Source organism: Phyllostomus discolor, chromosome 5 (assembly GCF_004126475.2).
Source record: "Phyllostomus discolor isolate MPI-MPIP mPhyDis1 chromosome 5, mPhyDis1.pri.v3, whole genome shotgun sequence".
Classification (NCBI taxonomy): domain Eukaryota; kingdom Metazoa; phylum Chordata; class Mammalia; order Chiroptera; family Phyllostomidae; genus Phyllostomus; species Phyllostomus discolor.
Window position 1 is genome coordinate 10,953,658 of NC_040907.2, and position 27,795 is coordinate 10,981,452.

The 27,795-nt window shown below is 58.7% G+C and overlaps 1 protein-coding gene across 3 annotated transcripts in view; it reads left to right on the plus strand.

The window, feature by feature from the left end:
- The first annotated feature begins 911 nt into the window (after nucleotides 1–911).
- PAX7 (paired box 7) overlaps nucleotides 912–27,795 on the plus strand; it is a 99,104-nt gene continuing 72,220 nt past the window's right edge. The window contains exons 1-4 of one of the 3 annotated variants that reach the window (XM_028513427.2): nucleotides 912–2,310; nucleotides 4,891–5,126; nucleotides 5,694–5,823; nucleotides 6,704–6,838. In XM_028513427.2, coding sequence (XP_028369228.1) covers nucleotides 2,226–2,310; nucleotides 4,891–5,126; nucleotides 5,694–5,823; nucleotides 6,704–6,838 — 586 coding nt within the window. In that variant the 5' untranslated portion in view covers nucleotides 912–2,225. The remainder of the gene's footprint in view (nucleotides 2,311–4,890; nucleotides 5,127–5,693; nucleotides 5,824–6,703; nucleotides 6,839–27,795) is intronic. The other 2 variants (XM_028513428.2, XM_036025395.1) reach the window with 2 other exon arrangements.

The following is a 27,795-nucleotide window of genomic DNA, read 5'->3' on the forward strand; positions in this document are numbered from 1 at the left end:
GGGAACCAGGAAGCCTCCTAGGGCCCCTATAACTCAGGCAGCCTGGCACCCTGGTGTCCCCCTTTTAAATGCTAAAGCTACTTTGCCTCCCCCTCCTCAATTCAGGGGCCACTGGAGGGGATGGGTTTAATAGCTTTTCTGTAGGCCTTCATTCCTAGAGGGCCTCCCCCCACCACGAGCCCGAGGAGCCCCCCCACCCTCAGCAGGGGGAGAGAGAGAGGAGGGAGTGTGTCCCATGCTGAGAGGGCAAAGGTCACAGGTGAGGAAAAGGGGAGGGGAGGGAGCACAGTGGGGCCAGCCTGAGGAAAGCCCCCCAGGCCAAGACTAGGCTGACCCCAGCGCTGGGAGAGGGCGGGCAGGAGGCGGGCTGGTGGGGTTGGGGGCGAGTTTGGGGGCTGGGTTTATTTTATTGTATTTTGCCTCCAGCACTGGGCTGGAGACACTCTTTCCCGGGGGAGACAAAAGGCCCGCAGTCGTGGCGTCCTGCCCCGCTGGGAGGGCGTTTCGCCCCCAGGACTCAGTGTCCAGGCTGGGGCGTCTGGTCTCTCCAGCCCAGGAGAACGCAGCGTTTCCGAACCTCTGATCACCCCACCCCCACTGCTGGCCGTTCAATTAGGGCACCCCCCCCCCTCCAAATTCTGAGCAGAGTGGACGAAGTCAGGATGGCACCGGGCGCTGCCCAGCTCCACTCCTCCCACCCATCTGGCTCCCCGGTTCCCGGGTACCCACTTGCTGTTCAGCTCCAGGGAGCCGGTCTACCTGCCGGAAAGGGGTTCTGGGTGTGGTCTGGGAGCCGGGAGATGGGGACGGGTTCTAACTGGCTGGAGATGGGCGAGGGCCGCGGGGCGGGGAGGGGACGAAGAGGTGCGTCCCGAACCCTTGGCAGACCCGGTTCTCCAAGCCCTAGACCCAGTTCCCTAAGCACCAGACCCTGACGAGCGAGAGCCCACACGGGGACTCAGACAGTATTTCAGAGAAAGTCATAAATCGCTTCCATGAAGTCACCCTCAGCCCCACTCGCGGAAAATTCAGCGTGTGAGTGAAATGACGGAGAAGATGTGACACACGGCGGACTCTGACCCTGGGAGGCCAGAGACGAGGCGAGAATCCGGAGGAGCCACCAGCCGGAGGCCGACATTCCCATGCAGCCCGGCCGCCAGAGGGGCCGTGGGCGACAGGGGGCTGGGCGCTCTTCGGATCCGGCCCATTCGTCAAAAGGAGACACTCGGACAAAGTGGGCCCCTCTCCTTCTCCCTTCTCCCCGCCCCCGCCCTCCTCTCTGCTCCCTCTGTTTTAACGGGCAGTTCAGGCTCTACCCCCACCCCACCCCCGCCCCCAAACCAGGTCGAGGTGAGGATTAGAAAAGAGGGAAGAAAAGATACTCGTTGGCGATTTCTTTTCGTTATTGGTTCTCGGCTCCCTTGCGCCGCGGCCCCCTTCCCTTCTCATAAATAAAAGAAAAGTCCGAACCTATCAGATCCCGTCCGCTGCCTCCTCCTCCTCCTCCTCCTCGCACTCCGGCGGCGCACTTTTGCACAACTTACCCAGAGAACCACTCGCCCCCTCGCCTTCCCTCGTCACCCCGTCGCCTCCCCTCAAGCCCCGAAACCTGAGAGGCACCTTCGTCCCTCCCGGAGGGTTCTGGGGGCGGGGGTGTGAAAGCGGGTGTGCAGGGGAGTAGCGAGTGTGGTCTGGAGAAAGGCGTGGACGGGAGTGCGGAGAGGAGGGGGGAGCGTGAGCGAGAGAATAAATATATAAATAAATACGGAAAAGAATCCACCCCGCAGCCTCTCCGGCTCAGAACTTCGGCCGGGAGCGGGGAGCGCGAGGGCGCGGCGCTCGCCAGTCCCAGGCTGGGGCCCGGACTCCGGCCGCGTGCCCCGGGTCTGCCCGGCGCGGCCGCCCGCACAACTTCTGGCCGAGCGGAGCGGGCACAGGCGCACTTGGGGTTGGTGTGTTTGTTTGTTTGAACTTCCTCGTCGCCACCTTCCCTCCCCCCAACCTCCGCCTCCACCTCGCCCCCCTCCCCAGCTTCTGGACGCGCAGACTGCAGGCGGGGGTAGGGGGGTGGGGGTAGGCAGCGTGTAGGGAGGGGAGCGAGAAGAGGTTTTAAAAAAAAAAAAGGAGAAGAAGAAGAAGGAAAGAAAGAGATCGCAGCAGGGGTGAAGGGAACGGACGGGAAGCGATTTTTGCCGACTCCGGATTCGTCCCCCGCGGGCGCGAGAATGGCGGCCCTTCCCGGCAGCGTACCGAGGATGATGCGGCCGGCTCCCGGGCAGAACTACCCACGCACCGGGTTCCCTCTGGAAGGTAAGAGCGCCGGGCTCACTCCTCGCTCCTCCGCCGGGAACTCGAGGTCCTCGGAGAGGTGGCCACCTCCACGGGGTGGCGGCGGCGCCGCCAGCGCCCGCACAGCACGGGGTCCCCTTGTCTTCTGGGTCCAAGCCGGGGCGTCAGACCCAGGAAGTTGACGGGACCGACTCTCGTCGGGTTTCGCGTGGGTTTCGCTGACCGGCGGCCTCAGACGCGCGGGTCGCGGGGCTATGGCCTTTGGCCGCAGAGCTGAGCGCGTAGGTTTGGGCTCCTAGTAAGTTTCAGGTCCTCGTCAATTTCGGTTCTTTCCACTGTTCGCAGATACTATTCCGCCCCCGGGACTCTTTCTCCGCTGCCTGCGTTCCCCGGATACAGGCTTCCTACTCGTGTTTTGAATTGTTCTTGCCACCTCGGGATGGTCCTCCAATCCCTCTTATTTCGAAATACCAACAGTGTGTGATATTTTATATGTCTAAACGAGGAAGGCTCTCCGCTTCTTCCAAAGCAACAATCAGAAACTCGAGCTTTGGGGTGTGGAAACCAACTAATTAGAGATGATAAATAGTAACGAATCCCCCCCACACCCGATTAAAAAAAAATACTCCCCCCCCCACACACAAACTTCGCTCGGGCTTCTCAACTCTGGAGATCTCCCAGGAGAGAACCTAGGAAGGCCAAGAGGGCACCGCGATGTGCAGGCAAAGGGAAAAACGTTCACTTTGTGATGTGTCGTTCCTAAAACACCGGGCACCCGGGTGAGCAGAGAGGACGGGCGGCGGACGGATTCCCGGCTGGAGAAAGGGCTGGGAGCGCGCCGCCGCGAGCCTTTGGGCGGTTTTATTTTGTTTCCTTTTGAAATTAATGGCAAGGTCTTCAACCTGCCAACTGGGGAGATCATTCCGCTTCTGGGGGTAGGTAGCCCCGAGTGTCATAGAGACGAGGCTCGAGAAAGGTGCGACTTTTATTTTGTAATTACTCTTTTTGTAATTATAGGAGCCCCCCCCCCCACCCCGGTGCTTGAGGCGCGGGAGAGAGGCAGGGAGGGGACCGGGGAGGAGGGTCCCTGCGGCTGCGAGACGGCGCGGGTCCCTGAATTAGACGGAGGCGAGGAGAGCGGCTCCGTGATCAAGTGCGCGCGAGCAGCGGCGCAGGCGGGAGAGCGCCCCGGCCCGGGGATTTGCCGTCGCCCTCTCCTGTAGCGAATGCAAGTAAAACAGGCGGCCGAGGACGCGCGGCGGATTAGAACAATATTTGCCCAACATGACGGAGAATACTGAGGAGAGCCGAGTGCCGGTCGCTCAAGAGGCTCTTGAATATAAAGTTGGGCGCTCGAGAGCTCTCGAGAGCTAATGGCATATCCCGCCACGGAGACCGAGTGACTCTGGCTTGGCGACGCACGATTTCTGATTAAATCCGAGGGTGGTTTCAGACACCCACTTTTCCAAAGAGAGGTGGGGGCACCTGGAGAGCGAGGGAGGAGGCGGCAGGAGCAGCTCCGCAGCGGAGCCTCTTCTTGCCTCCTCCCTTCCAATTATACTGTCGGCTCCCTCCGCCACGGGCGGCTGTGAAATCGTTCTAATCTGCCGGATCTCCGCAGCCGCCGAGTCCCCAAATTGGGGGGATCGAGGCCGGATTAGTGCACCGGGTGTCCCCCAACCTTCTGCGAGGAGACTGTAGACTTTGCATTAAGGCTGAGGACGCGAGGCATCTCCCTCCCCAGCACCCACCAGGAGCGCCCGTTTTCCTGGCTCCCGAGGTCACCCACACCCAGGGGCTCTGGCCGTCTGTGCACCAGCCTCCCAGGGCCTGCAGGAACAGTTCGTGGATTTCCGGGGCCAAGCAGGCATTCGATGTAGGAAACGGCCAACAAGGGATCCTGTCCCCCAAAATCGTCCCAAAACGAAATTAGGGCTCTGAGAGAGATCAGAAGCAAGGGGAGTCCCTGGAGGGGCAGCCAGGTGCCCTGAGAGGGAGCGGCCAACAGCGTTATGTCACTGGTCCTCAGCTCTGCCATTATGGGTAGGACAGTTCTGTGGCCTGGGCACGGGCTGTAAACATTCATCATCGATCAGCCCCTTCTGGCCCCCAACAAAATGGGTCGGTCTTGACTGACCAGGTGGGTGACATCTCACCCAGTGCTGGCGTCTCGGAGAGGCAGACAGACCTGCCGCCCAGGCTGCATCCTGGGGGACAGAGGTCGTTCGGTGCCAGAGCCTCCAGGCTCCCCCAGACCCGTGGCTCTGCCGCCGTCTCTCTCCTGCCCCCGCTCAGAGGCAGTCAGCCCTCCAGGTGTGTCCTCATTCCCCTCCACGCAGCGGGACTGGAGGCAGACAGCACCTGGGGGGATGTGAGCGGCCAGCAGTAACCCCTCTCTCTACCCCTGCAGGCCTGGCCCTCAGCCTCGTGACAGTTTTCTTTTTCCGATTGCCCAACTGCCACCGCTTCCAATGCAGGGAGCTCCGAACTGTCAGGGGTCTTGGGGCTCAGGAAAAACTGGAGTCAAGGGGTGCACCCAGTGCGTCCTCCCCATCCTCACCCTGTGCCTCTCTCCTTCCTCATCTCCCCTTCCCTCTCCAGTGTCCACCCCGCTGGGCCAAGGCCGGGTCAATCAGCTTGGTGGGGTCTTCATCAATGGGCGACCCTTGCCTAACCACATCCGCCACAAGATCGTGGAGATGGCCCACCACGGCATCCGGCCCTGCGTCATCTCCCGCCAGCTGCGCGTGTCCCACGGCTGCGTCTCCAAGATTCTCTGCCGCTACCAGGAGACCGGGTCCATCCGGCCCGGGGCCATCGGCGGCAGCAAGCCCAGAGTGAGTGTCTTTGCCGCTGAGCTGGCAGGAGGCCTTCCCGTGGTTGGGGGTCCGGGCTGTGGCCCCTGGCACTCCCCTGTGCCATCCAGTAGCACCAGGTGACTACATGCTTCATGGCAGTGGGAGAGTGTCCCTACCCCCAGGTGTCCCCCCAGCACTGTTTGAATTTCTCAGGGATGGGAATAAGTGAGGTCCAGGTTGCCCAGGACTCTGAGGTCAGCGAGTCCTTGCTGGGCTGTGCCTGTATCTGTCCTGACCCCCTGTCGCCATCCCAGACCAGGGATCATCTTCCCTCGGTCTTGCCTGAAATAGTGAAGAGGGGGATCCTGAGGGTCCCGATCAGGTTTCTCTTTCATTACCTGTCTCCACCCCATGTTCCACCCCATCCCGCGGCCTTCCTAGGAGCCAGAACAGGTTTCTTGAAAGCATAAAGGCAATGCCGCAAGAGGGGCATGGTGACCAGAGCCACCAGCCTGGTCCGGGGCTCTTGGGAGGCTGATATTAAAAGTCTCTCCCTCCTCCCCACCCCCTCTTTCCTCTCCCGCTCTCCCACCTCCACCTCTGAAGCAGGTGGCGACCCCGGATGTGGAGAAGAAGATTGAGGAGTACAAGAGGGAAAACCCGGGCATGTTCAGCTGGGAGATCCGGGACCGGCTGCTGAAGGATGGGCACTGTGACCGCAGCACCGTGCCCTCAGGTGAGAAGGCAGCTGAGCCTGCAGAGCTGGCCCACGTCCGGCCAGGGCTCCGTCCGGGACGCGGGCTGGGTGGCAGGGGGGATGGCCGATGGTGGGGAACTCTGAGAAAAGTTAGGAGGAAAAGGGAGGCAGAGGGCAGAGAGAGAGAGAGAGAGGGCACAGGACAGAATCAAAACGGAAAGGAAGGTGGCAGGAGAGAAGAAGGAAAGAAAAGAGGAACTGGAAGGGAGGGAGGAAGGAAGGGGCGAAAAGTTAACCTGCAAGGTTGGGCGAGGAGAGAAGCTCCCTGGGCACTTTCTCAGTTAGTGGCCTAGACGAGGCACCGACCCAGGGGATCTGATCTCCGGGGGCTCCCCGGAGCCCCTTCTTCCAGTCACCATTTCTGTTCTGTTGCTGCTGCCAGTGGGTCTCAAACGTGGAGGCCCTGCTCGGTGCCGCCCGTGAGAGGGAAAGTGGCCCGAGGTGTGCGCGCGCCCGGGCACTCGGGCTGCAGGGCTGGGACGCACCTGAGTGTGGCCTGGCAGTGGCCGGGGTTGGGGGCCCTGCCTCCGGGGGGCTTCTGGGGAAGTGGGTGCGGATGTGAGTGCATTTAGGGTATGTAATAGTGCAGGGTACACATGTGTGCAAGGGTGTGTGCAGGAATGCACAGGTGGGTGTTTCTGGCCACCGTGCAAGTGCCTGGTGTGAACCAGGCTTCCCTACGTGGGTGGCTGACCGTGCTCGTACCTCGGAGTAGGTGCAGAGGTTTAAACGTGGGTGTGAATGCCCCTGCAGTGTGTTAGGAGGAAGGAGCTTTGGGTCTTTCTTCCAGGGGCCCAGGCAGCCCGTGCTCCCTCACCCCAACGACTTATACTAGCTCTTTTGCCTTTGAATTTCTGAGGTTTAGTGAGTTCGATTAGCCGCGTGCTCAGAATCAAGTTCGGGAAGAAAGAGGAGGACGACGACGCGGACAAGAAAGAGGACGACGGCGAGAAGAAAGCCAAACACAGCATCGACGGCATCCTGGGCGACAAAGGTAGGGAACGCCCCGGAGGACCGCGGTGCGGCGGAGCCGCATTTCCCCGCGCGCACTAGCGTGCAGGCCAGTGTTCTCGCTTCTGTCGCCCGGGACTGGCGGACGGAACTCGATCGGGAGAACTCGCAGCCCCGGGGCAGCCAGGACCCCTCGGGGTTTGCGGAGGGCACCCCCTCGATGCGCCCCAGGGCCGACAGGGAGCGCAGACGGGGCGAAGACGGCCTGTTAGGTCCCCGGGGAGCTCGGGTGCAGGTTAGTGCACCGAGCGCCCGCGGACCGCGCGCCTGGTCTAGCGGAGGACTCCCGGTCGCGTGTCCTCCGGGGCTGGCGTTTTGGCTGCGGGTCCCTGTGTCGATCTATTATTTATAGGAAACTTGGGCAAGGGAGGGGGCGAGGAAGGAGGAGCCGGCCTGCGGCTCCCTAAATGAATTTGTTAACCAGACCTGCACACGCTCTCTAAACGGTCCCTTGAAACCCCGCCTGACAGTTGACTGACCGCCGCAATCAATAAAAATTAGCGAGGGCCGCTGCCTAAACTCTCCCTTGCGCGTTGCCAGGGCCCAAACCGAGAAAGTGCGGGAGTGGGGAGGCAGATGGGTGAACTATTAAGGTGCTCTGCTCCGACGGGGCCAGGAGTTGAGGCCAAGTTCCCGGAGCCTGGGCGGGAGGATCCCAGGGAAGGAGAGAGATTGGGGCTCCTCTACACGCCTTCTCCCCCTTTCTGTGCAGCCGCTGGGCGAGCTGGAGTCTGAGCCCAGCTGGAGACCAGCTAGGGAAGGCGGTTCCCTCTCCAGCGCCTGCGTGCCCGGCCAGAGCGGATGGCGCTTTCCTTGATCCCGGCGGGCAGTTTCAGAAGGGAAAGTCCTTCCCCGAAACTCCTCCCCTTGCAGTTGTCTTTGAGACTTGGTCAGCGTGCGTTCACTAAGGCCGTGGGGAGAGGTAGACGCGGAAGACTCAGTCGCAGACCCACAGGGAAAGAAGCAGGTCCCCAAATACGCACGCAGGGAGACAGCAGGCAGAGGAGAGGCAGTGGCTGTGCGAACCCGGGAACAGCGGCCCTGGGGAGGGTGCAGAAACTTGTACAGAGCACACATTGTGTTCGAGTTTCCCTGCAGAGGTTTCTCGAGCCCCCCGCCCCCACCCCCCCCCACACACACACCCTGCCTCCTGTGAACTCCTAGCCCAGGTCTCTTTCCAGTGGCCTCTCCCAAACTTGAAGATGAACTTCACAGGCAAAGCCCGCTTCCAAAGACAACGCCCCCCCGGGCCCAGCCCCCACCGGCCTGGCTGGAGGGGGAAAGATGGAGGGGGCCGAGGCAGACCCGCGTGAGAGCAGCCGGGAGCTGGGGACGGGGCAGGCTATTGACATTCAAGGGCCCCAAGTGGAGCCCTGTCCCACCGGGGACAAAAGGGCGAGGGAAGAAAGGGAGCGAGCTGCGCCTGGCACCCCGCTGTGCGGGGCCCGCAGAGGGGCCGCCTCTGGGCGGGAGGGGCCCTGCGGCTGCCTGGCCAGAGCCCCGGGACCGCCCAGAGCCCTGCCACCCCTGGAGGTGGTGGGGGGACCCAGTCCTTATTTCAGTCTGTATTGAAAAGGTACTTAGTTGGACTTCTTTGCGGGATGGGAGACATAAAATTTAAATAATCTTTCACAGTCAAATACTGCACAGCAGATACTGCTTCTGGGAGGCAGCCTGGGGAAAGTGCGAGATTTGGTGTCATTTGGAGAGATTTTAGAGGTGTGTGTGTTGGGGGGGTGGCAGGGATATGCCCAATTTAGTGTATAAGGAAGCTCAATAGATTCATTTCTTTTGAGGGGGAAAAAAGGAAATGAAGAGAATGGAAAGACTGTGTGGTTTGGGGAATCCCTTTGACTCGAAGGAGTCTGGGGGCTTCCGGTGCAGGTCTGGACTTATAAAGCCAGCTAGCAGGCGACTTCGCCGGAGAGAGGTTTCTCCTGCAGGGAACCAGGAAGTCTGCAGGGCTGGAGGAGGAGCCTGGCAGCTCCTGATGGGGAAGCTGGGCGCACAGGCCCCGAGTCTGCGAAGTCACGGAGGGAAACGGGAGCCGCAGGCGTGGGGTCCGGAGAGCTCTGCAGCCTCTGAGCGGCCGTGGGTGCGTGGGGCATTGTGACTGAGTTACATGGCCCCGTGAGCCCTCGTGTCTGTCGGCGTGACTGTGTGCCCACGGGCCTCTGGGCCAGAGTACGTGGGGGGTGTCCCGAGCAAGTGAGAGTGTGTGCGCGTGTGCGGTGTGTCGTTGTGGAGGGGTGTGGATGGACAGCGGACCGGTGGGGTTGTCTGCTCCTCTGTGGGCAGATGGACCCAGCGCCTGGTGTGGTCCCTGGGCCACTTCGTGGGCACCCTAGTGAACTGCCCAGTTGGGGCCTCTCATCGCTCTCCCAGGCTGAAGACATCCGTGTCCTGGCCAAGTTAAAGGTGAAAAGACCTCCTGACCTCCGCCTAGGTTGACCAGGTGTGGAGAGGCCCCACGGGCAGAGAGGGGCAGGGGGTGCAGATTCACAAACTTTGTTTTGGCTCCTCGATCCTGACAAACGCTTGCTCCGTGGGTAGCCCCACTCATGGCGGGGAGCCGCCAAAGCAGGGGTTTAAGAGCTCTCCTCTTTAAGCACTAAAGAGAGATCCCTCCCTGAGTCCGTTTTTTCCTATCGTCCGCTTGGCATTTAATAATGTTAAGACTTATTAGAGCTGGTAATGAAAACTGGGACTGCTGAATGGGAAACTGTGTTGGAGAGGGGTGTAATAGCTTCCAGGCATGGTAAGAAACTATTTATCCGCAATCAGTCCTCACTCTCAGAGTTTGAAGCACAAACGTTAAGTTGAAGGGTTTTAAAGCAGATTAAATTGAGCTTTTATTTCTGTGCACTTTCATCTCTGAGCAGCTCACTCCTGCTCCCCTTGGGCTGATATTCATGAGGCTGTTCATATTTTTTTTTTGCTCTTATCCTTGTTAAGACTGAGTTATTAGGATTGTTGGTGGTGAGAATTCACAGACCACTTGCAGATAGGGGCTCCAGCCATGCTCTGCTTCCCTGGACGGGGCCGTGGACAGTTCCTTGCCCTCGTGCACTTGGATTCTCTCCTCTTCAGCCTTCGAGAATGAAGGATCAGGGGGCAGGCAGGCCAGGGACCCGACAGGGAAAGGATTTGAGGGGGGAAGGAAAAGAACAAGATTTTCCTAACCTGAGTCCAGGAAGACTCTTGGAGGAGACGCGACAGGGGTTTGCACAGAGTCAAACCACCCCTCGGTGGGAACTGAGGGAGTGTGAAGAAAGAAGCGACCACGGTCATAAAAGCAGTGACAACCAGTAACACACAATAACGCCAAAGCCTCAAATGTCTGGCAGTGTACAAACTGGGGTACATGGCTCTGAAACTGACCAGATCAGTCGCCACGTTGTTCTCTAGAGCTGAGAGCCCAGCAGGGTCAAAGTTAATATGAAAAAGGGGGGAAAGAGTAATACGATTAAAAAAGAAGAGTGTGCATTTTCCTGAGGTGGTGCCAGAGTCCATCTGAAAGAATTTGCTCACTCCCTCGGTGTAAAAGATCATCTGAGGTCTGGTCGAAGGGGGGGGGGGGTGTGTGAGAGAGACAGAGAGAGAGTGTCAAATTTGTGGGTATCTTTTTTTTCCATTTTCCCTTCATTTGTTTTTAAAGCAGCGAACTTACAGGTGTTGAGTGGGAAATGACGAAGAAGACTCGGAAAGGAGGGAGAGCCCCGAGTGTCGGTTTTAGACACTTGTAAAAGGAGGTGGGAAACAATTTAATTTGGCAGCGGCGGTAGCTGCTAATGCGGTTTTCGGTCGTTTGCTACACAGGAGGAAGCTGTTTTGATTGTGTGTACAAGGACCTGCCAAATTTAATTAGGCTCCGGGGGAGCGAATGAATAGGGGAAGGGGGGCACAGCTCCCCTCAGCCCACACGGTTTTTTTTTTCCCCCTGGCTTCACACCTGGAAGGGGCATTGTTTACCGGATAGGATGGAACGGGAAAAGGAAGGGGAGGGGGACGCAGAGAGAGAGAGAGAGAGAGAGAGAGAGAGGGAGAGGGAGAGAGGGAGAGAGAGGGGCAGGCAGGCCTTGGAAGAGGGAGCAAGGAGGAGAAGAAGATAGCCCATTTATCAAGAAACAATCTGCATTGATTGAAACCAACAAGTTCCCTCCTCTGTAAATGTGTGTTTAGAGAAAGGTAATTGACACTCCACCAAATCAAAGGATTACCCCGGGTTGGCAATCTAATCAAACAGAGTCCAGGCGGGATTTGAAGCTGTTCAGAGTGGGATCAGCTTCGCATAATGGGGGCTCGGAGGAAAATGGGAGGGTGTCAGGCAATTCCCCGGCTTTAGGCAGAGCAGGGTGGTGGATATTCAGCGCGACCAGAGGGGGAGAGGGCGGGGCGAGGGCTCCGCTGGGCCCTGGTGACGGGGGTGGATGGGGGGGGGATAACCCGGGGGAGGGGACTCCTGGCGAGTCCAAGCTGGGCAGACAGACTCCCCCTTTCTTCCCTCCATCCATCCCCCGCGACCGAAGAAGAGAGAGGGGAGGAGGGACCTGAGACTAAGGAAGAACAACAATGAGATAACTATTACAAAGGCAAACACTGGCGCTCGCTCGCTCCAGCCCCAGAACCCGCGGCAAATAACAAAGTCCGCAAACTGTTTGCCAGATAAACTCGTGCCTAAATCGAGTGTGACGGGCCAGGAGAGAAGAGACAGAAAGAGATAAGGTTGGAGGGGGAATGAACAAATATAATCTAATAGACATTTAGAAAACAAACTTTAAACAAGGGAGAACAGGCCGGCGGAGGGTAATTATCCGCCCCAGAGACCCGGGGAAGCCGTTGGAGCGCGGGGGGCGGGGCGAGGGACCCGAGCCGCTGGAGCGCTGTGTGTTGGGCCAGGGGCCAGGGGAGGAGGTGGCTGGAGGTGGCTGGAGGTGGGGGTACCTCCGGGACACCGCGGGAAACCACGAGAGGGTCTTAGGGGCGCACCAGGGAAGGGCTCGGCTCCCAGATTGAGGTTCCCACGCAACTCCATGCTCCCCACCGCATTTCTGAACAGGGTGGGGTCCCCCACGGCCCGGGCTCCCGAGTTCTCTGTTCACTTGTGGGCACGCACCGCCACGCTCGGGCTGTTTCCAGGCCTTTGTACCTAAAAGATTCCCGTGCACGGCCCAGCCGTTAAAGGAATTAGATATTTACCAGTCTGAAATAAGCCTGGCTAAGAAGAGAGAGGGAGAGACATTGAAAAGATGAGGCTGGGGGAAGACTTCAAACGAATTCATCGCTCGGAACGGTGGAGGAGAGATTTACCAGACAGTATTGGGAAGTTATTTAGATATTAATAACACATTTTCCTGAGGCGCGACCACGGCAGCCATCTGCGCTGCTCTCCGAGCTATTTGGCTGGGTGAAGTGTGGGCGTCTCAAATGTTGGGGAGAGATAACGCAATCAGGCTAACCCTGGTCCTAAGACAGCATCGCAGCGTTAAACCCGGATTAACCTCCCCCACCCACACCGCCCCCTCCCCTGTCACCGCTTTCCAAATTTTTCAGTGGAATTTCACATGGAAGGATTTTAAAGCACATATAACAGTCGCCTTAGAGCAGTAAGGTGATTACGTGGGCCTTTTTAATAAAAGAACTCCTGAAAGTGATCGTTGTTACACATTACATGATAGATAAATAATATTGTATAAAAAAACATAGAGTTTTATAGAGGGAGAGAGGGCTGAGCAAATGAGATTTCCTTCCAGGTTGCCTCTTGGGGGTTCCTACTTGCCATCACCAGCAAAGCTGATGAGAATTCACCCCTACCTAATGGGAGCCTAGGGATATGAACGCGAAATGGACAGGACCCCTGGTGCTGGTTCTGGTTCTGGAAGCTCTGGTCTAAAGCCAAGTGGGACTCCCACCCCAGAAGAGACAGTGCCTGTTGGAGTTCCCTTCCTGCTATTAAGAACATGGAACAGAAACCCCAAAGGGGAGGTTCTCCAGGGACTTTGGGGCCTTGAAGGCCAAGACAAGGGGGGGGGGGCATTCCATGAATTCCAGAAAAAAATAGCTCCTCTCCCTCACCCACTCCAGACTAATGAGGTAATTAGGAAACCCAGTTGGGGATGGGGATGAGAGGGGATTGGGAGGTTAGGATGCCCCCTCAGTTTTTGCTGTTCTGAGCCTTCCCTTCCCCCAACTCCGACTGAAAGGAGGAAAAGGTGGAAATGGGGTCAGCGCTTTCTGACCCGCTCCGGAGCGATTGGCCCTGGCTGGGGTCGGGCAGGGGGAGGGAGGGAACTCGCCTTCCCAAATCGAATCAAAGCAGAACGGTGACCTAAGGGGGAAACTTCGCCATTAGTAGATAGATCTCTCCAAAACTTCAAACAAAGTGGGGGGAAGGGGCGGCCAGGCTGGGAAGGAGTCCGGAGAAAGCGCGGCGGGGTGTGTGGGGTGGGGGCCGGCTCGGAGATTGCGAGGGGCGGGGCCTGGAGGAGGAAGAGAAGGGGTCGAGGGCAAAGGGGAAGCGGGAGCCAAAGGAAGGGGGTTGAGGATGCTAATGTCAAAGGTGGGGGGGGGGGGGTCGGCTGCACTTGGAACTTAAGCCCTGGGGATGAGGAAAAGCGTCTCTGGCCGCAGCCACAGCCTCGAGAGGTATGAGGGGAAGCTGTGTGCTCCCCAGGTCACACTCTAAAGAGACCCTCGAGGGCACCCCAGGGAGCCTTTCCGCTCTCCTGTGTACGCTCTCCCTGGGGAGCGCAGTAAGGGTGGCTTGGCGAGGGCCGCGGAGCTCTGCCAGCCTGCTGCCGATGAATGGATTGGCTGGACTTCCCCGAGACTGGCGGTCCACTCATGCACCTTTCCGAGACTTGGTTCCCTGGGCCCTGGGGGTGCGCTGGGTCTGAACCCGGGTCGAGACCAAGAGAGGCCTACAGAGTCACAGAGGTGGGACGAAAGAGAGTCAACAGGGAGGAGTAGGAGAGAGAGAGCGCGTGCAAACTCCGAGCGAGAAAGACCGAGCGCGGGAGAAGAGACTCTGAGTCCGGCGTTTGCAGCCCCCGAGAAACGCGGAGGGGTCAAGGGAGACTCCTGGCAACGGGAAGAAAGACAGAGAGACGCAGAGCCGCGGAAAGGCTGGCCCTGGGACGCGCAGATTAGGAGAGGCCGAGGGGCCCAGAGGCAGCCCGTGGGACTGCGCGAGCGGAAAGGGCGAGCGCGCAAAGCCGGAGGGCGGCGGGAGGCGGGCGAACCGCTGTCGTCCTTTTGATCCTTCGTGGCTTCCCCTTATCAGAAAGCGCTTTCGGTGACACCGGCACAAAGGCAGTTCATCATATTACAGCGCGGCCCGGCGGCTCGCTGCGATCCCGCCGCTTAATTAGAGGCGAGCGAGCCAGGCCAGCGGGGCGGGAGGGAGGCCCGGGCTCCGCACTCCGACCCAAGGTGCTGGGAAGGGGCTGGCCTGCTCTGGGCTCTGTCGGGACTGAGCACGAGGGGATGGAGGGGGCGGGGAACCCTTATTTAGAGCCTCGCCCAATACACAGGCCAGTCCAGGTTTCCTCCCTGCAGGGAGAGTGAAGCTCGCTGCCTTTTGGGTTTGTGGTGTTTTTGTTTTGTTTTGTTTTGTTTTGTTTTGTTTTGTTTTTGCAACGGCCCCTTCTAAGTTGCCAGCCTTGGGAAGGATGGCACGGAGGCCCCCATCCCCATTCCCCAGCTTTGGATGCTGCAAGCTGCAGGGTGAGTAAGGTTAAGGCTACAACTCGGAATGAGCTCAAGGCTTCCTACTGAGCTGGGTGGCGTTCACACCCACCGGTTCCTGGTGACTCCGACCTCTGCGGGCCCTCTGTCCCTGTCTCCACCTGAGCCCAGCTGTGCGAGGCAGGGGGCTCTGGAAGGGCAAAGAGCTTTGTGGTGACCCCAGGAAGCCAGCGTTCCAATGTTCATCCTGCTCACCCCCTCACTAGCAGTGTAATCTGGGGCTCGCCCAGCCTCTCTGGGTCTCAGTTTTCTCCCATGAAAAACCCCAGAATGGGGCTAAGACAAAGATACCTATTCTTGGGTGGGTGTGGGGAGGACCCTGAGCCCCTGTGAGAATCAGATAAAAATCTAAGAAACCGGTAACGCCTAGGAAACTGATCATTCACAGGCGCTCACGAAGCCAGAACTTTGCAAACAGTATAACAGGGTCTCTGGGCTTCTAGGGGCCACACTACATTAAGAACTCCCCATAAGCATGTTTCTTGGTGACCCTAGTATTCTTGAGGGAGCTTCTGCTTCCAGAAGCAGGAGCCCTTGATGAGGTAATGGATGGAGTGTTTGCGGGGAGGGGTTGGTTATGAGGCCGAGAGTCTGCCCTCAGCCTGGCCCTTGCTGCTTCTGCCCCTTTCCAAAATGGACAGCCCAGCCCATTCCTCCCCACCCACCCCCCTCCTTTGGCTGTTGGAAGGGTCTTTTCTGAGGTTGTTACGTGCAAAGATAAGTACAAGTACCGACCTCCCCTTTTGTCTGTTGGAAGGAAGGGAGGGAGGGAGGGAGGAAGGAAGGAAGGAAGGAAGGAAGGAAGGAAGGAAGGGAGGGAGGAGGGAAGGGAGGGGAAGGGAGGGAGAGGAGAGAGAGGAAAGAAAACAAGAGATTTTCCAGTGGGCTCAAATTTCTTCATTCATTCTGTAAAAATTTGCTGAGCACCTACTATGTGCCAGGCATTGTGTTACGTGTCCAGGAATACCTGAGACGGGAAGGTTCCTGCTTTCATGGCATTCTGAGCCAGCTGGTAGCTGCAGAAATTACGCCTGTAGTGAAAAGACGGCCCAGTGTGTGTTTGTGAGGTGTTTCCCCGGGTATTCCAGAGGGCCTGCCTCCTTGCCGAGCTGTCCCTGTGTTCGGGTGTCTCTGCATGGTGTGTGTGTGTGTGTGTGTGTGTTTGGGGCGGGGGCTGAATTTGGCAGGCAGCCCCCAGCCTGACCTCGAGAGTCACAGGCGTCAGCCAGGACTTCGCAGCGCCTCGGGTTGGAGCGAGCGGAGGAGGGAGGAGCGGCGGCCGCGGGTCCCCGGAGCCTCTCGCCTTGACTGCCCTCTTTGTCTGAATCCCTAAAAGACTTAAGATCAAAGAGGCTGCAGGCGCGACAGAAAAAGGGGTGGGGCTTCGGGCGCAAGTTGTAGCTTGGAAAACTCCACCTTGAATGTTTCTGAGGTCCTTTCGGTGGGACCCAGATGACAGCGGAGCCCCAGACCAGTGAGCGGCCGGCTGCTCCGGGGGGGCCCTCTCCGAGGTCCTAAGCCTCAGCGCGACGGACAGGTGGAGAGGGACCGCTGGGGCTGCGGGGCCGGGTTCACACGGAGAGTGTCTAGGTGACCGGGGGAGGTGGAGAGAAGGCCACATTCGGGCGAAGTTTTGCAGAGTGTGTGAATGGGTGCTGTGCGGTGTATGCATTTGCGGGGAGAGTGCGGGTCTGGGGTCCAGCCCTCGTTGCCTGGAAACTCGTCCTAGGAGTCCGCACTAGCTTGATCTGGGCTGCACGGACCCGAGAATCAAGATTCGAGCGCTAGGGTGTCTCCACAGCGACAACTCGGACTTGGTAGGGATGGGGAGCCCCTGAGGAGTCTCCTGGTGCCCCCTCTTTCCCCGAGGAGGCCTGCAGAAGAGCTTTCTCTCTCTCTGCTGCTGTGACCTCGGACACCACACCCGCCCCTGGTGTCCAGGCGCGCAGGAGGCTTTTCCCCAGCTTGGCCCTGAGACCCCCACCCACCCACCCACACCCACACCCCTCATCCTTGGGACTTCCTCCTGGCCTGCACTGCTTGAGCTTAGAATCACCCTTCCGAGGGCCAAAAAGTTCTATCATAAAAAGAAACATTGAAGTATGAGAGTGGAAGGAGGGCGCGACCAAGAGAAACCGTTTCCCTCCGCTCTTTGCCCCCGCCCCAGTCGACACCCCTTCTTCCCGTCTCTTTCTAACTGCCTGCCAATACCGAACTTCGAGATCTCTGCCCGCCCGCACCCATTCTGGGCCATGGGGAAGATTCTGAAATATTGCAATGGTGTTTGGGGGATGCACTGGAAGCGCTGGGAAGGAACCCTAAGAAAAGGGGTTCTAGAACTTTCTTTAGGAAGTAGGGCTAAATGTCTCTCCCTCGGGAGGTCAAACTGGGTCGGGTCGGGACTTTCCCTTCCGTGGTCCCCACAGGCGACCCCCCCCGCAGCGGTTTCGTTGGCGCGCTCAGCTGGGAGCCGCGGATGAGGACCCCAGTGCGCGCCCCTTTGCATCTCCCCTCTGTACAAAACCCTTTTCCCCCTTCCTGCTGCGGCAGGGTTGGATCTGGGGAGCCCATCTTGTGTTGTGGAGCCTCCCTCAGTTTCCCTACTGGTGACCGGGGGGGTGGGTGGGTAAGGGCCCCTCGTCACGCCTCCGCGCAGGAGGAAATGAGGACCCAGAAAACGCTTTGGAAACCGGTCGGCGGGTCCTAGGAGTGGGGAGGGAGGCTCCGAGAGCTTCTCCTCCTCCTCCTCGGCCGCCCCCCTCCCCGCCGCCCTCTCAGCCGAGTCCCCGCTCGCGCCTCAATGGCCACTTTAGAAATACAAACAACTTTAGAAATAAAGTAACCAAACCCCGAAAGGGGCTTTGAAGGGGCGAATGCCTGGTGGCGCTTTACTATGCTGTGGGCCGAGGCCCCGGCCTAATCCCGCTTTCATTTTCACCGACGGCCGCGGGGGAAGCGCTCCCGGCCTCCAGGCCCCTCAGGAGGCTGATTAGACCACAAAGAGCCCCCATTATCCCGAGAAGAAAACCGGGGGGCGGCGCGGGGCGGGGGGAGCCGGGGGAGTGGCCGCCCGCGCCCGGGCTATTGACTTAGTGGATGAAGTCAAGAGCGGGTGCGCGGGGAGCGGACGGGGGCAGGGGCGGGGAGACCGAACAAAACGGGACGCACAAAACCCCACAACAAAACCCCAGCTCCGGGCTAGGGGAAGCCAGCCCCGGCAGAGGGCTGCGTCTGCTGAGCTGCTGCTGGGTCAGCTGCCCCTGCGGCCTGCTGGGGGAGGGGCGGGGGAGGGGAGCCGGTGCTCGCCCTCGCCTGGACTTGGTGACTTTCTTGGGAGGAGGTGGTGAAAGAAAGGAGAAAGTAACACCCACGGAAGCAGGTTATCTGTGCTTAAGTGCTTCGTGACTTGGGCACGGGCCCTGGCTCCTACGCCTTCCCTTCCCGGGGAGTTGGGTCCAGGCGTCTCCAAAAACCCCAGCTGCAGCCACCTGCGGGTGTGTGCGATCCGTCATGTCTGGTGGGCGGTGGCGACTCCTCCGCCATGCTCTGGAGGAGGTGCTGGAGTGGGGGGCAGGGAGGTGGGGATGAAGGAGAAAGGGAAGCTCCACCCCCAGCCTGAAAGACGTGGGTAGCTTGGAATGCGGAGCCCCAGAGCCTCAGTGTCCCTGTCTGCAAAACGGCCCCGCGGATGACAACTTCCAAGCTCGTGGGCCAGAGTCAACATAATGACATCGTAGGCAGGGCACCCCGGAGGTGGAGGCGGCATAAATACTCCCCTCCAATCCCCTCCACACCCGCCCCCCCCCCCCGCGCCGAGGCGGCTTTCACTCTAGGGGCCACTCTCCTCCAACTTGAGAAATAATGGGGGCTGCAGCTCTTGAAGTGACCACCCAACTTGGGGTGGGGTGGGGTGGGGTGGGGTGAGGACAGGTGTGCAACCAAAGGTGGACAAATAGCATCCTCCCTTATCTGAGAGAAGAAAGTGGCCCCTGTGGGCAGCTCCCCCTTCAACAGAAGGCAGGGGCAGAAGGCCAGAACAGAGCCCGTTCCGGGGGACCCAGCAGCCGCTGTTGAATGAGTCCCAGCCCCTCCCAGGTGGAGGCCAGGCAGCTTTGGGGAACAGAATGTGAGGCAGGGTGGGGGGGGAGCACTTGGGTGATGACTAAAGGGGCTGGTGGCAACATCTTCCTGGTGTAAAGGAGGCAGGTGAGGGCGTGCGACATCGTCCCCCCTCCCCCAACCGCAACTATCTCCCGCCCCTTGAAAACAGGGGTGCTCTCGGGTCTCAGTCCCGGTGGGATGACTCGGAAGTGCTTTGAAGGCATCTGACCATTCGTTTGTTCATCCTGCAATTCCTTCTTGAGCCCTGTGTGGCGTGGGCTGTGCCGGGGTGCTGCCCTAGAGTCCGGGTCGTGGCTCCTCCAGGCTGCGTTAAGGAGTTAGGACTTATTCTGAGGGCAGTGAGGAGCCGGGGTGGTGGGGGGGGGTTCAGCAAGGGAAGGATGGATTGAGCAGAGAACGAAGGTGGGAGAGGCCAGCTAGGAGGTTCATGCGGTGGCAGAGAGAGAGAAAGAGAGAGAGGTGCAGAGGGGGGAAGGGAAGCTGAGGGTGAGTGAAGGGAGTAAGGAGAGGCCAGGCCCAGCCTGACGTGGGAGGAGAGAGGGACACAGCTGTTCCCAGACTCCTCCCACCTGATACCCAGGTGTGCAGAGCGTGTGGCTGGCTACAAGGTCAATTCAAGGAACCTTGGAATTCCTTTCCAGGCTGAGATTCCACAGGGTGAGTCAGAGCGGAGCGGGCCTTAGAGGTCATCTGGTCCATATAGAGGGGAAAGCTGAGGTCCAGGGGGTGTGGCGTGCGTGAGGCTGAAAGAGGGAAAGGCGCCGGACTGCTGGCAGCTGCCCTGGTAGGGGAGCGAAGGAAGCTGAAGTCTTGCTTCCAGGAATTTGAAGGCGAGGGTGGCCATGCAAAGTAGGGCCCTTTACCCTCCCGGCAGTCCATCCCCCTCTGTAAGCCCCATTTCACGGAGGGGGAAACTGGGGCACAGATATTAGCCCAAGGAAGCAGGAGGAGGAGGGGCCTCTCCTAACAGGGTCACAGGGCCCTCATACCTTTACCTGGAGGACTCAACCCAGCTGCCCTCCTTTGCCCCGTCTGACAGTTGCATCCTCCCCCGTCCTTCACAGCCTGGACCCTCAGGTCCGGAGGAGATGGTGGCTCAAGCCAGTACCCCCCACTACCACCCAGCTCCCAGCACCCATGGGCACCCACCAGAATCTCGAGACTTGACAGATGCCAGAGATTTGGCCCTCGGAAGGGTGTCTTCGTCTTCTGGGAAAAGTCCTTTTAGCAACAGGGACACATCAAGCCCAGAAGGAACGGAACTGCAGTCTGGTGGTTAGGGCTGGCATGCAGACCTTCCCGTGAATGGCCCTCGGAGTGGCCCTGGCTTTTGCTCTAACTGCTGTGCAAATGCAGACAAGCCGCTTAACTTCTCTGGTTCCTGCCCCTTCGTCTGAACCCTGGCAAGGCACGAGGAGCACGATGGTTTTCAAACTGGGTTCCGTGGCACCTTGGGGTTTCGAGCAGGAGGTGGTACTGCAGGTGAAGATCCGCTGAGCTCTGATACCCTGGGCATGTATGCGTGGGAGGAGAAAACCCACGTGCTCCCGGTGGACGGAGGAGACCAGCGAGACAGGGCTTTGTCCTGGGAGGGAGCTGGGATCACCTCCCGTCTGAGGCTACTCGGGAGGAGGGGGTGGTGAGAGAGACTCTGTTTACGCCTGGAATGGGAGCCCCAGGCTGTGGTTATTGGTCTTCAGAGATAAGCTGATACTGCTTATCTGGTGACAAACGACTCCCCCTCCTCTTCTGTTCTCCTGATTAGAGAACTTTCTCTCCTGGCTGGGAGGTCTCTTTGGAGAACAGGCAGGGCCGCCTCCAGACACTGGGCTCTACCTGCCCAGATCGCTGTGTGACCAGGGGAGGCAGGTCCCCTCGTGGAGCTCCGTGGAGGGCTGCATGGAGGAGGCTCCGATGCACAGTGTGGGGGGTGGGAAGTCTGGTGAGCCAGGAGGGCAGGAGGGTGTGCTCCGAAGTCGCTCGGGTGCTTTTGCAAAATTAGCCCACCCGAGCACTTTCTCTGTTTGGGGACAGCTGAGGACCATGGCTTTGGGGTAAGCTGCCCTGGTTGAGAGCCACTGGTCTCAGGTGACACTCGGCTTTACAGATGGAGACACTGAGGCCCAGAGAGGGGAAGGGACTTGTGCCTTGTTGTACAGCAGTTGGAGAGGAGAGTCAGAACAGGGACCCAGTCTCCAGGCTGTCAAGCCAGCACTAAGAATGGAACGTTCTTCCAGAGTTGCTGGCTCCCTTTTTATTACCGTCACCTGAAGGAGTGTGATTGGCAAGGGCACCTTGCTATAGGAACCAGGGAGCTGACAGGGCAAGGCGCCCACCTCCCCTGCTGTCCCCAGCACCTGCCCACACCCTGGGGGTGGCCCCCCTGACACCCACTTTCACCACGGCTCTGGGCCCTCAGCCCTCACATCCAAAGGCGGCCCCGGGGACACGAGAGCACTGGACTCAGAGTCCGGGAGCCGGGCCCGGCCTCCCTGCTCGGGTGTCCAGGGCAAGTCAAGTCGCCTCACCGCTCTGAGCCTTCGTTTTGTCATCTACCAATGGGGATACAAAGTCACAAAGGGGACAAATGAGTGAAAACACAGAAAGAGCGGCTGGCACACAGGAAGCGTCCGGTGACGATGAGATTAAAGACCTGGACGTAATCTGGGCTAAACAGGTGACCCACGGAGGTTTCTAAGAGGAGAATTCCCCCCCCGTCAGAGGCACGCTGTTCTTCTCTCAGGGCTCTCAAGTGTGTGTGTGTGTACAGTGTTGTCGTAGGCTTTTGAAAGATTTATTACAAAAGTGGTATGCGCTTGGAAGCTTTGAAATCAGCAAATAGTGTATAATGTTAACATCGAGAAGCCTGATTCCCTAGGGGTCATCTTGTGGAGTTTGGGGGTAGTACAGCTGCCTGCATTTGTATGTCTGGATCTACATTGTATCTGTCCATCCACCCACCTGTGTAGATGCAGACGTAGATTCTTTAAAAAGATTTTTATTTATCGGTTTTCAGAGAGAGGGGAGGGGAGGGAGGAAGAGAGGGAGAGAAACATCGATGTGAGAGAGAAACACCAATTGGCTGCTTCTTGTAAGTGCCCCGACTTGGGACGGAACCCACGACCCAGGCAGGTGCCCTGACTGGGAATCGAACCGGTGACCTTTTGCTTTTCAGGACGACACCCAGCCCACTGAGCTGCACCGGTCAGGGCAGATGTAGACATAGGTTTAAAATGGCATCACGGGCCCTGGCTGGCGTAGCTCAGTGGATTGAGCACGGGCTGGGAACCAAAGTGTCCCAGGTTCGATTCCCAGCCAGGGTACATTCCTGGGTTGCAGGCCAGAACCCCCAGCAACCGCACATTGATGTCTGTCTGTCTGTCTGTCTCTCTCCCCCTCCCTTCCCTCTCTAAAAATAAATAAATAAAATCTTAAAAAAAAATGCTTTCTGATATGTTCCCTTGTTAATGCTACTATCCTCCTTAGAACACAAAATTCTCCGAGAGAATAATACACGTAATGAGGTATATTTGAGAGAAAAAGTCTTAAAAAAATGGCATCATGGGAACTTAACCCGGGGACTACAGAGGCTTCCGGGGGGTGGGGACCGCAGAGCCCCAGGATGGCATTCTCGATTGTGTACGTGTGGAAGGATCTGTGTGTTTCCCTGGACCGGGAACCTCAGCTTTTTCTGGGTCTCCTAGGACTCCTCCTGAATGAGGAGATGTGCAGGTGTTTGTCCTCTCCGAGGCACCCCCCCCCCCCCGGCCCCCGTCAGTCCCTCCCCCTCCCCTCCATGCACCTGCCAGGGCTTCAGGCCTCCCCTGCTTCAAAGCGTAGGCTGGGCTCTACCTGCCTCGCCCCTGAGAAAGCAGCCAGGTTTGAAAGGGGAAGTGGCATTTCAGGCGCTTAATTAGACCCAGGACAAGAATGGGGGCCGGCTGTCCAGTCCGGCCAGGGGAGATTGTCTGGGGATTAACACCCAGGTAAGCCCATCAGGGCTCCCCCGCCCCCTGGCAGGAAACAGCAGAGAACCCCGGGCTGCAGCGGAAAGGCCGGTCAGCAGCGAGGGTTCACGTTCCCTTTCGCAAAGGGTGGGGGGTGTGCAGGGAGGGAAAGGACCGAGGAGAAGGGGGAGCCCCTCCGCCCGCACCTTCTCCCCCGCCACACCAGTGCCCCAGGAGGGGGGAGTTAGGACTCCCACTCTGTTCTCACAACGACAGTGTATGAGCACTCCCAGAGGTGGGGGAGCACAGCCTCGAACCCCACAAGGCCCTGTTTCACGGGGGGGCGGGCAGACCCACTGTGGGCAGACAGGCAGTTAGCACGTCCACAAAGAAGAAAACGCTTTCAGAAGGTGGGCAAAGTGACTGAGCTGCGAAGGGATGGTGAATGAGTTATCAGGGAAGCCTGCCCAGAGGAGGTGGCATTTGACCTGAGACCTGAATGGCAGGAACGAGCCAGTCATTGCCTGATCCTCTGTAGGAGAATCGCCCATTGAGAGCTGACCGCAGGAACGAATTCCTGGAATCCTCCCAAGAGCACCTAGGAAAAGGCACGATTAAGATGCCCTTTATAGACAGAGAAACAGAGGCACACGCAGGCACCTCAGCCCTTTGGGCACCACAGGAGCAAGCACGTCTCCCTGGAAGCCTGTACACAACCTGTCCACCTCTTGCTACGTGTCAGGGACTGTGCCAGGTGCTTTATACACCTCCTCTCACAACCCCCCGGCCCTGCCCCTGGGTGTCTATTAGCCCAGCTTTGCCAGTGACAGCAGAGCTCAGAGAGGTTTGCTCAGCTCCCTGGAGTCACACAGCCAGCAAGTGGCAGAGCCCCTAATTGAGTCCAGGTGCCACAGACTCTTACTGCTGCGACACATCGGCTTTCTGGCCAGCAAACATTTCCAGCATCTGACTTTGGAATGCCCTCCCCTAATTCACAGGGCCCGGTGTCCCTGAGGAGTGGCTTCCCTTCTCCCTAGAGCGAGGGGCTCACCCTTCACGGAAGCCTCATTAAGAGGGCCTGCTGATTGTTTCCTCTCATGGAGCACCCTGCCCACCTTTCTGACTTGCGGGCGACATTATGAACCGAGAGGTCTCAGGCGGCCTTGGGAGGGCGTTGGAAGGTAGCCGTTGGGATCTCAGGGGAGCATTCTTTCTTGTGCGTGTGTGTTGTTGCAACTCTACGGTGCGCACGTGGTTGCCGAGGCATCGTATCGTGGGCGTCAGGAAGTAGTGGGTGCTCGTAAGACTGCGAGGGGGGCTCTGTCTTCGTGCTTGGGGTGTGAGGTTTGTCCTTGTGATGGACAGCGTGCATGTGTTTAGGCGTGTGTAATTGTGTCGATATGGGTGTGCTTCTGTTGGTGCCAAGGGGCAAATGTCCCGTGTTGCTGGAGAATAAGGGATGTGCGCACCAGTGGGGCCATGTCAATTCCACGCCGCCCAGGTGAAGGTCGGAGCATTTGTCCACGGTCTGAATGTATCTGCCCCCATTTCACAGAAAGGAAACTGAAGCTTAGGGAGGTCAAATCATCTGCCCGAAGTCACCTCGCCAGGAGGTGGCTGAGCTGGCCAGGGCCGTCAGGGCTGACCTCGAACCCCAGCCCTTTCCCCTGCTCCGTAGGAAAGGCCTAAGTGGCAACAAGAGGTTTAAATGCCAGCGTGCGGTGCTGCTGCCTTCGGTCAGGGGCCTGGCGGACGGACGTGTGTGCAGTCACATGCTCTTGCTGGCGACTCAGCCTCTGCCCATTCCCCAGGCCCCCCAGCCCGGCCCGGCTCTGCAGCTTGGGGGCCAGGGCCTCTCTGCTGGGGGATTGCAAACAGGCCGAAGATTAAGGCCTGCAGCTGGCTTCAGCCTGGAACAATGGGAAGACCTAGGAAGTGAAGCGATGGCCAGAGAGGCATGGCAGCCCTGTCCGGAGAGGTGGGTCCCAGGCTCAGCCCGCTGGACTTGGAGTGACCCATCCCCCTCCCTGCTCTCACGTCCTGTCCCGCCCCCTCCTCATGCTCCCCCTCCCAGCTGGAAGGGGAAGACAGAGTCTATTAAGAAATTCCCAACAGAAGGAACCCTTCTCACAAGGCCACCGCCTTCGACCAGAGATTAGGGGAGAGTTTAACAAGGGGAGGGGCACCCCCGGGGGGGAAATCCAGTAAATCATCACCGATGGGAGAGAGAGAGCTGGGGCGGGGCCTGGAAGCCCGGCTGGGTGCTGTGACCCAGCCCGAGATGCGTCCGCTCCAATTCTGTTCTCCTTCACGGAGGGCAAAACACAATGTGATAAAGCCAGCCGGAGCCCGGGGGTGCGATGCCTTTCTCCTTCCCCAGGCTCCTTCCGCCCGCTCCCTCCCCCCGGTGATCGGGAAGGGTGGCAGCCGCCCCTCGAGAACACCATGGGCTGCCCGGGGGAGTGGAGAGAAAAAGTGAACCCCGCTGGGTGGGCCGGAAGGGAGCTTGTGCTACTGTGCAAGGCCGTAACCCCCCGAGGGATCGTGCTCCTCTCCAGCTGGGCTGCAGCTCTGGAGAGCAAACGGGGGATTGTGCTGGACCTGCTGGGTGCAGGGCACCATCCCTTAGGCCCCACATCCCTGTGACTGTCACAGGTTTTCCTAATCCCATTTCCCAGATGAGAGAACTGAGGCTCAGGGAGCTGGAGTCACTTGCCCAAGACGGGGGCTAGACAAAGAGGTGGAAGGAGCGTGAATCCTGGGTTCTCCAGCTTCGGGTGCCAGAGTCAGGGCAGCCTGCAGGCAGCTCAGGGGGGACCAGAGAGAGAACTAATTCTGCTTTGCTCTTGCCTACCATGGCCCAGTGACATGGGCCAGAGTGCATCTATTTCTTTATTTCGGGCATCCATATTATGAGTTAACGTTAACTCTGCTGTGTCGTCTAGCTGGTCGGGTCTGTGCAAGGTCCTTCCCAAGTCCTCTCGTCAACCCTAAAATAAAGAATCCTATTTTAAACAAACACGAGCATCGCTCCCAGCAGCAGCCAGAAGGCGGTCTCCCTGGACTCCGCTTTGCACGGTCAGACCAAGGTCTGCGGCCAGTCCCAGCCCATGACTAGGAAGCTGAGAAATGCAGGTGGCGCGTCCCCTCCACAGATGAAGCCACTTAATTACCACGCAATCAATATGCAAACAAGTGCCAAACTGGGTTTGAATCAAATTTCTCATTGGGGACCCAGTGGGAGAGGAGAGTCCAGCAGAAGGGGGGCCCACCAGGGGAGGGCTGGCCAGGAGGGGGGCTGCAGGATAAAGAGATGGGCTTCCATGGGGACCCAGGCACCCGAGGGCCACTCGGAGGCCCCCGGAGCCCCCAGTGTCGGGCCCAGGGCCCATCGAGGGGAGCGTGGGTCCGGGGCTCAGGGCTGCAGCCGGCGGGAGGGTTTCCAGGCCTGTCAGCCGAAGTCTGGCGGCCTCTGCTAATTCATTTGACTCGGAAATCTCAACTTGACCAGGTCCCCCCTCCCTGCTTTAAAACAAACTCATTAAACTTGTCAACACTCATTAGGCCTGTAAAACATTGAACTGGAGCCACTGGGGAGGCTTGGAGAGGGAGTGTGTGTGTGTGTGTGTGTGTGTCGGTCACGCTCACCGCCACGCTGCAGCGGGCCCTAGGAGGGCCCACCTCGGAGGCTTGGCAGGGGCAGAAGTCAGACTCTCCGGTTCATCTTCTCCCTTCGTCTGCGCCTGCCTCGCATCCAAGGCAGACGCAGTGCGGGGGCTCAGGCCCAGCCCCAGAGTCGGCCCTGAGGTAGACCTGGCTTTGGCCTCCTGGCTCTGACGTGGGCCAGTGCCTCCTGCTCCGTGCCTCAGTCGCCCATCTGTATTATGGGTATTCTGATCATATGATTCATCTCTCTGGGCTGTCGGGAATACAACAGGCATAAAGCATTTGCAGCAATTCCTGGCACGTTTTAAGAGTGCTAGTTCTGACAGCCAGTATGATTCATAGTACCTTCAACTGTAAGGGTTAGAACTTGGAAGTTTGGATTTGACAGGACCTGGGTTGGGACCTCGGCTTCCTGCTGTGGGACTCTGGAGCAGGGGTCCTTCCTCCGAGCCTCAGTTTCCCCAAGTGTAAAATGAGTCCAGTAACATGCATGCTAAAAATAGGATTGTGGTGAGACAGTTAATACATACGAGTCTGTCACTGTGTGGATATTAGGACTATTCTTTCTCCCTTGCCCCTCCCCGAATCCAGCCCACTTCCCGCACCGCCCCGAGCAGCGTGGAGCACTGAGTACAGTCTAGGTCTCACTCTAGAGTGAGTTTGGGGTGCGGGGGGGGGTATAGGCTTCTCAGAGAGGGGCTGGGGAGTGAACCCCACCCCAGCCTAAGGAGGAACGTTCATGTGTGTGGTCTTAGAAGCAGAAGCCTCATTTAGAGAAGGAACAACTGCTTAAGGGGGGGAAAATGGGCTCCTGTGTCCTTGACTTTAAAAAAACACACAAACACCTCTCGTTTTCAAGGCCTCCTGAGGGCGAGGAGACCAAGTGACCCCAGGTGGAAACAAGAGGCTGCGGGGAGGGCTCCTGCCCACCGTTGTCACGAAACCACACTTTCCTGTAAGAAACGCCCGCTCTCGGCCGGCTCCCCGCAGCAGACCCTCAGCAGACCCTCAGCCTTCCCTGCCCCTGCCCGGGGACCAGCTCCGGCCCCAGCCCTTCCGCCGGCGGCAGCTCCGGGCCCCATGAATAGCGGTTTTGTCTGGGCTTCCATTTAGGATTTGTGGCTGTGGTGGTGATGGGTTCTTTCTCCCTTTAAAGTGGGGTGTCTGCCGGCTCTCTCCCCCTCTCCGTCCCATTCCCCTTCTCATTGAGAATGACTCTCAGGGGGAAAAAAAAAAAACAACAAAAACAAACCGACCCATGCCGGCCTTCTGCTATTTTTCTTCCCTCTCTGAAAATGAGAACATCAGCTATTGAGGCGGATTGATGAACTCTTCCCAAAAGTTTATTAAGGGAAGGTTAGACAAAAGGCCCCAGGCCGGCAGGCAACTGAGCAGTCAGTATATATACTGGGCCCTTTTGTCGCCCCAGGGCCGACGCATGAATACCTCTCAATGGCCC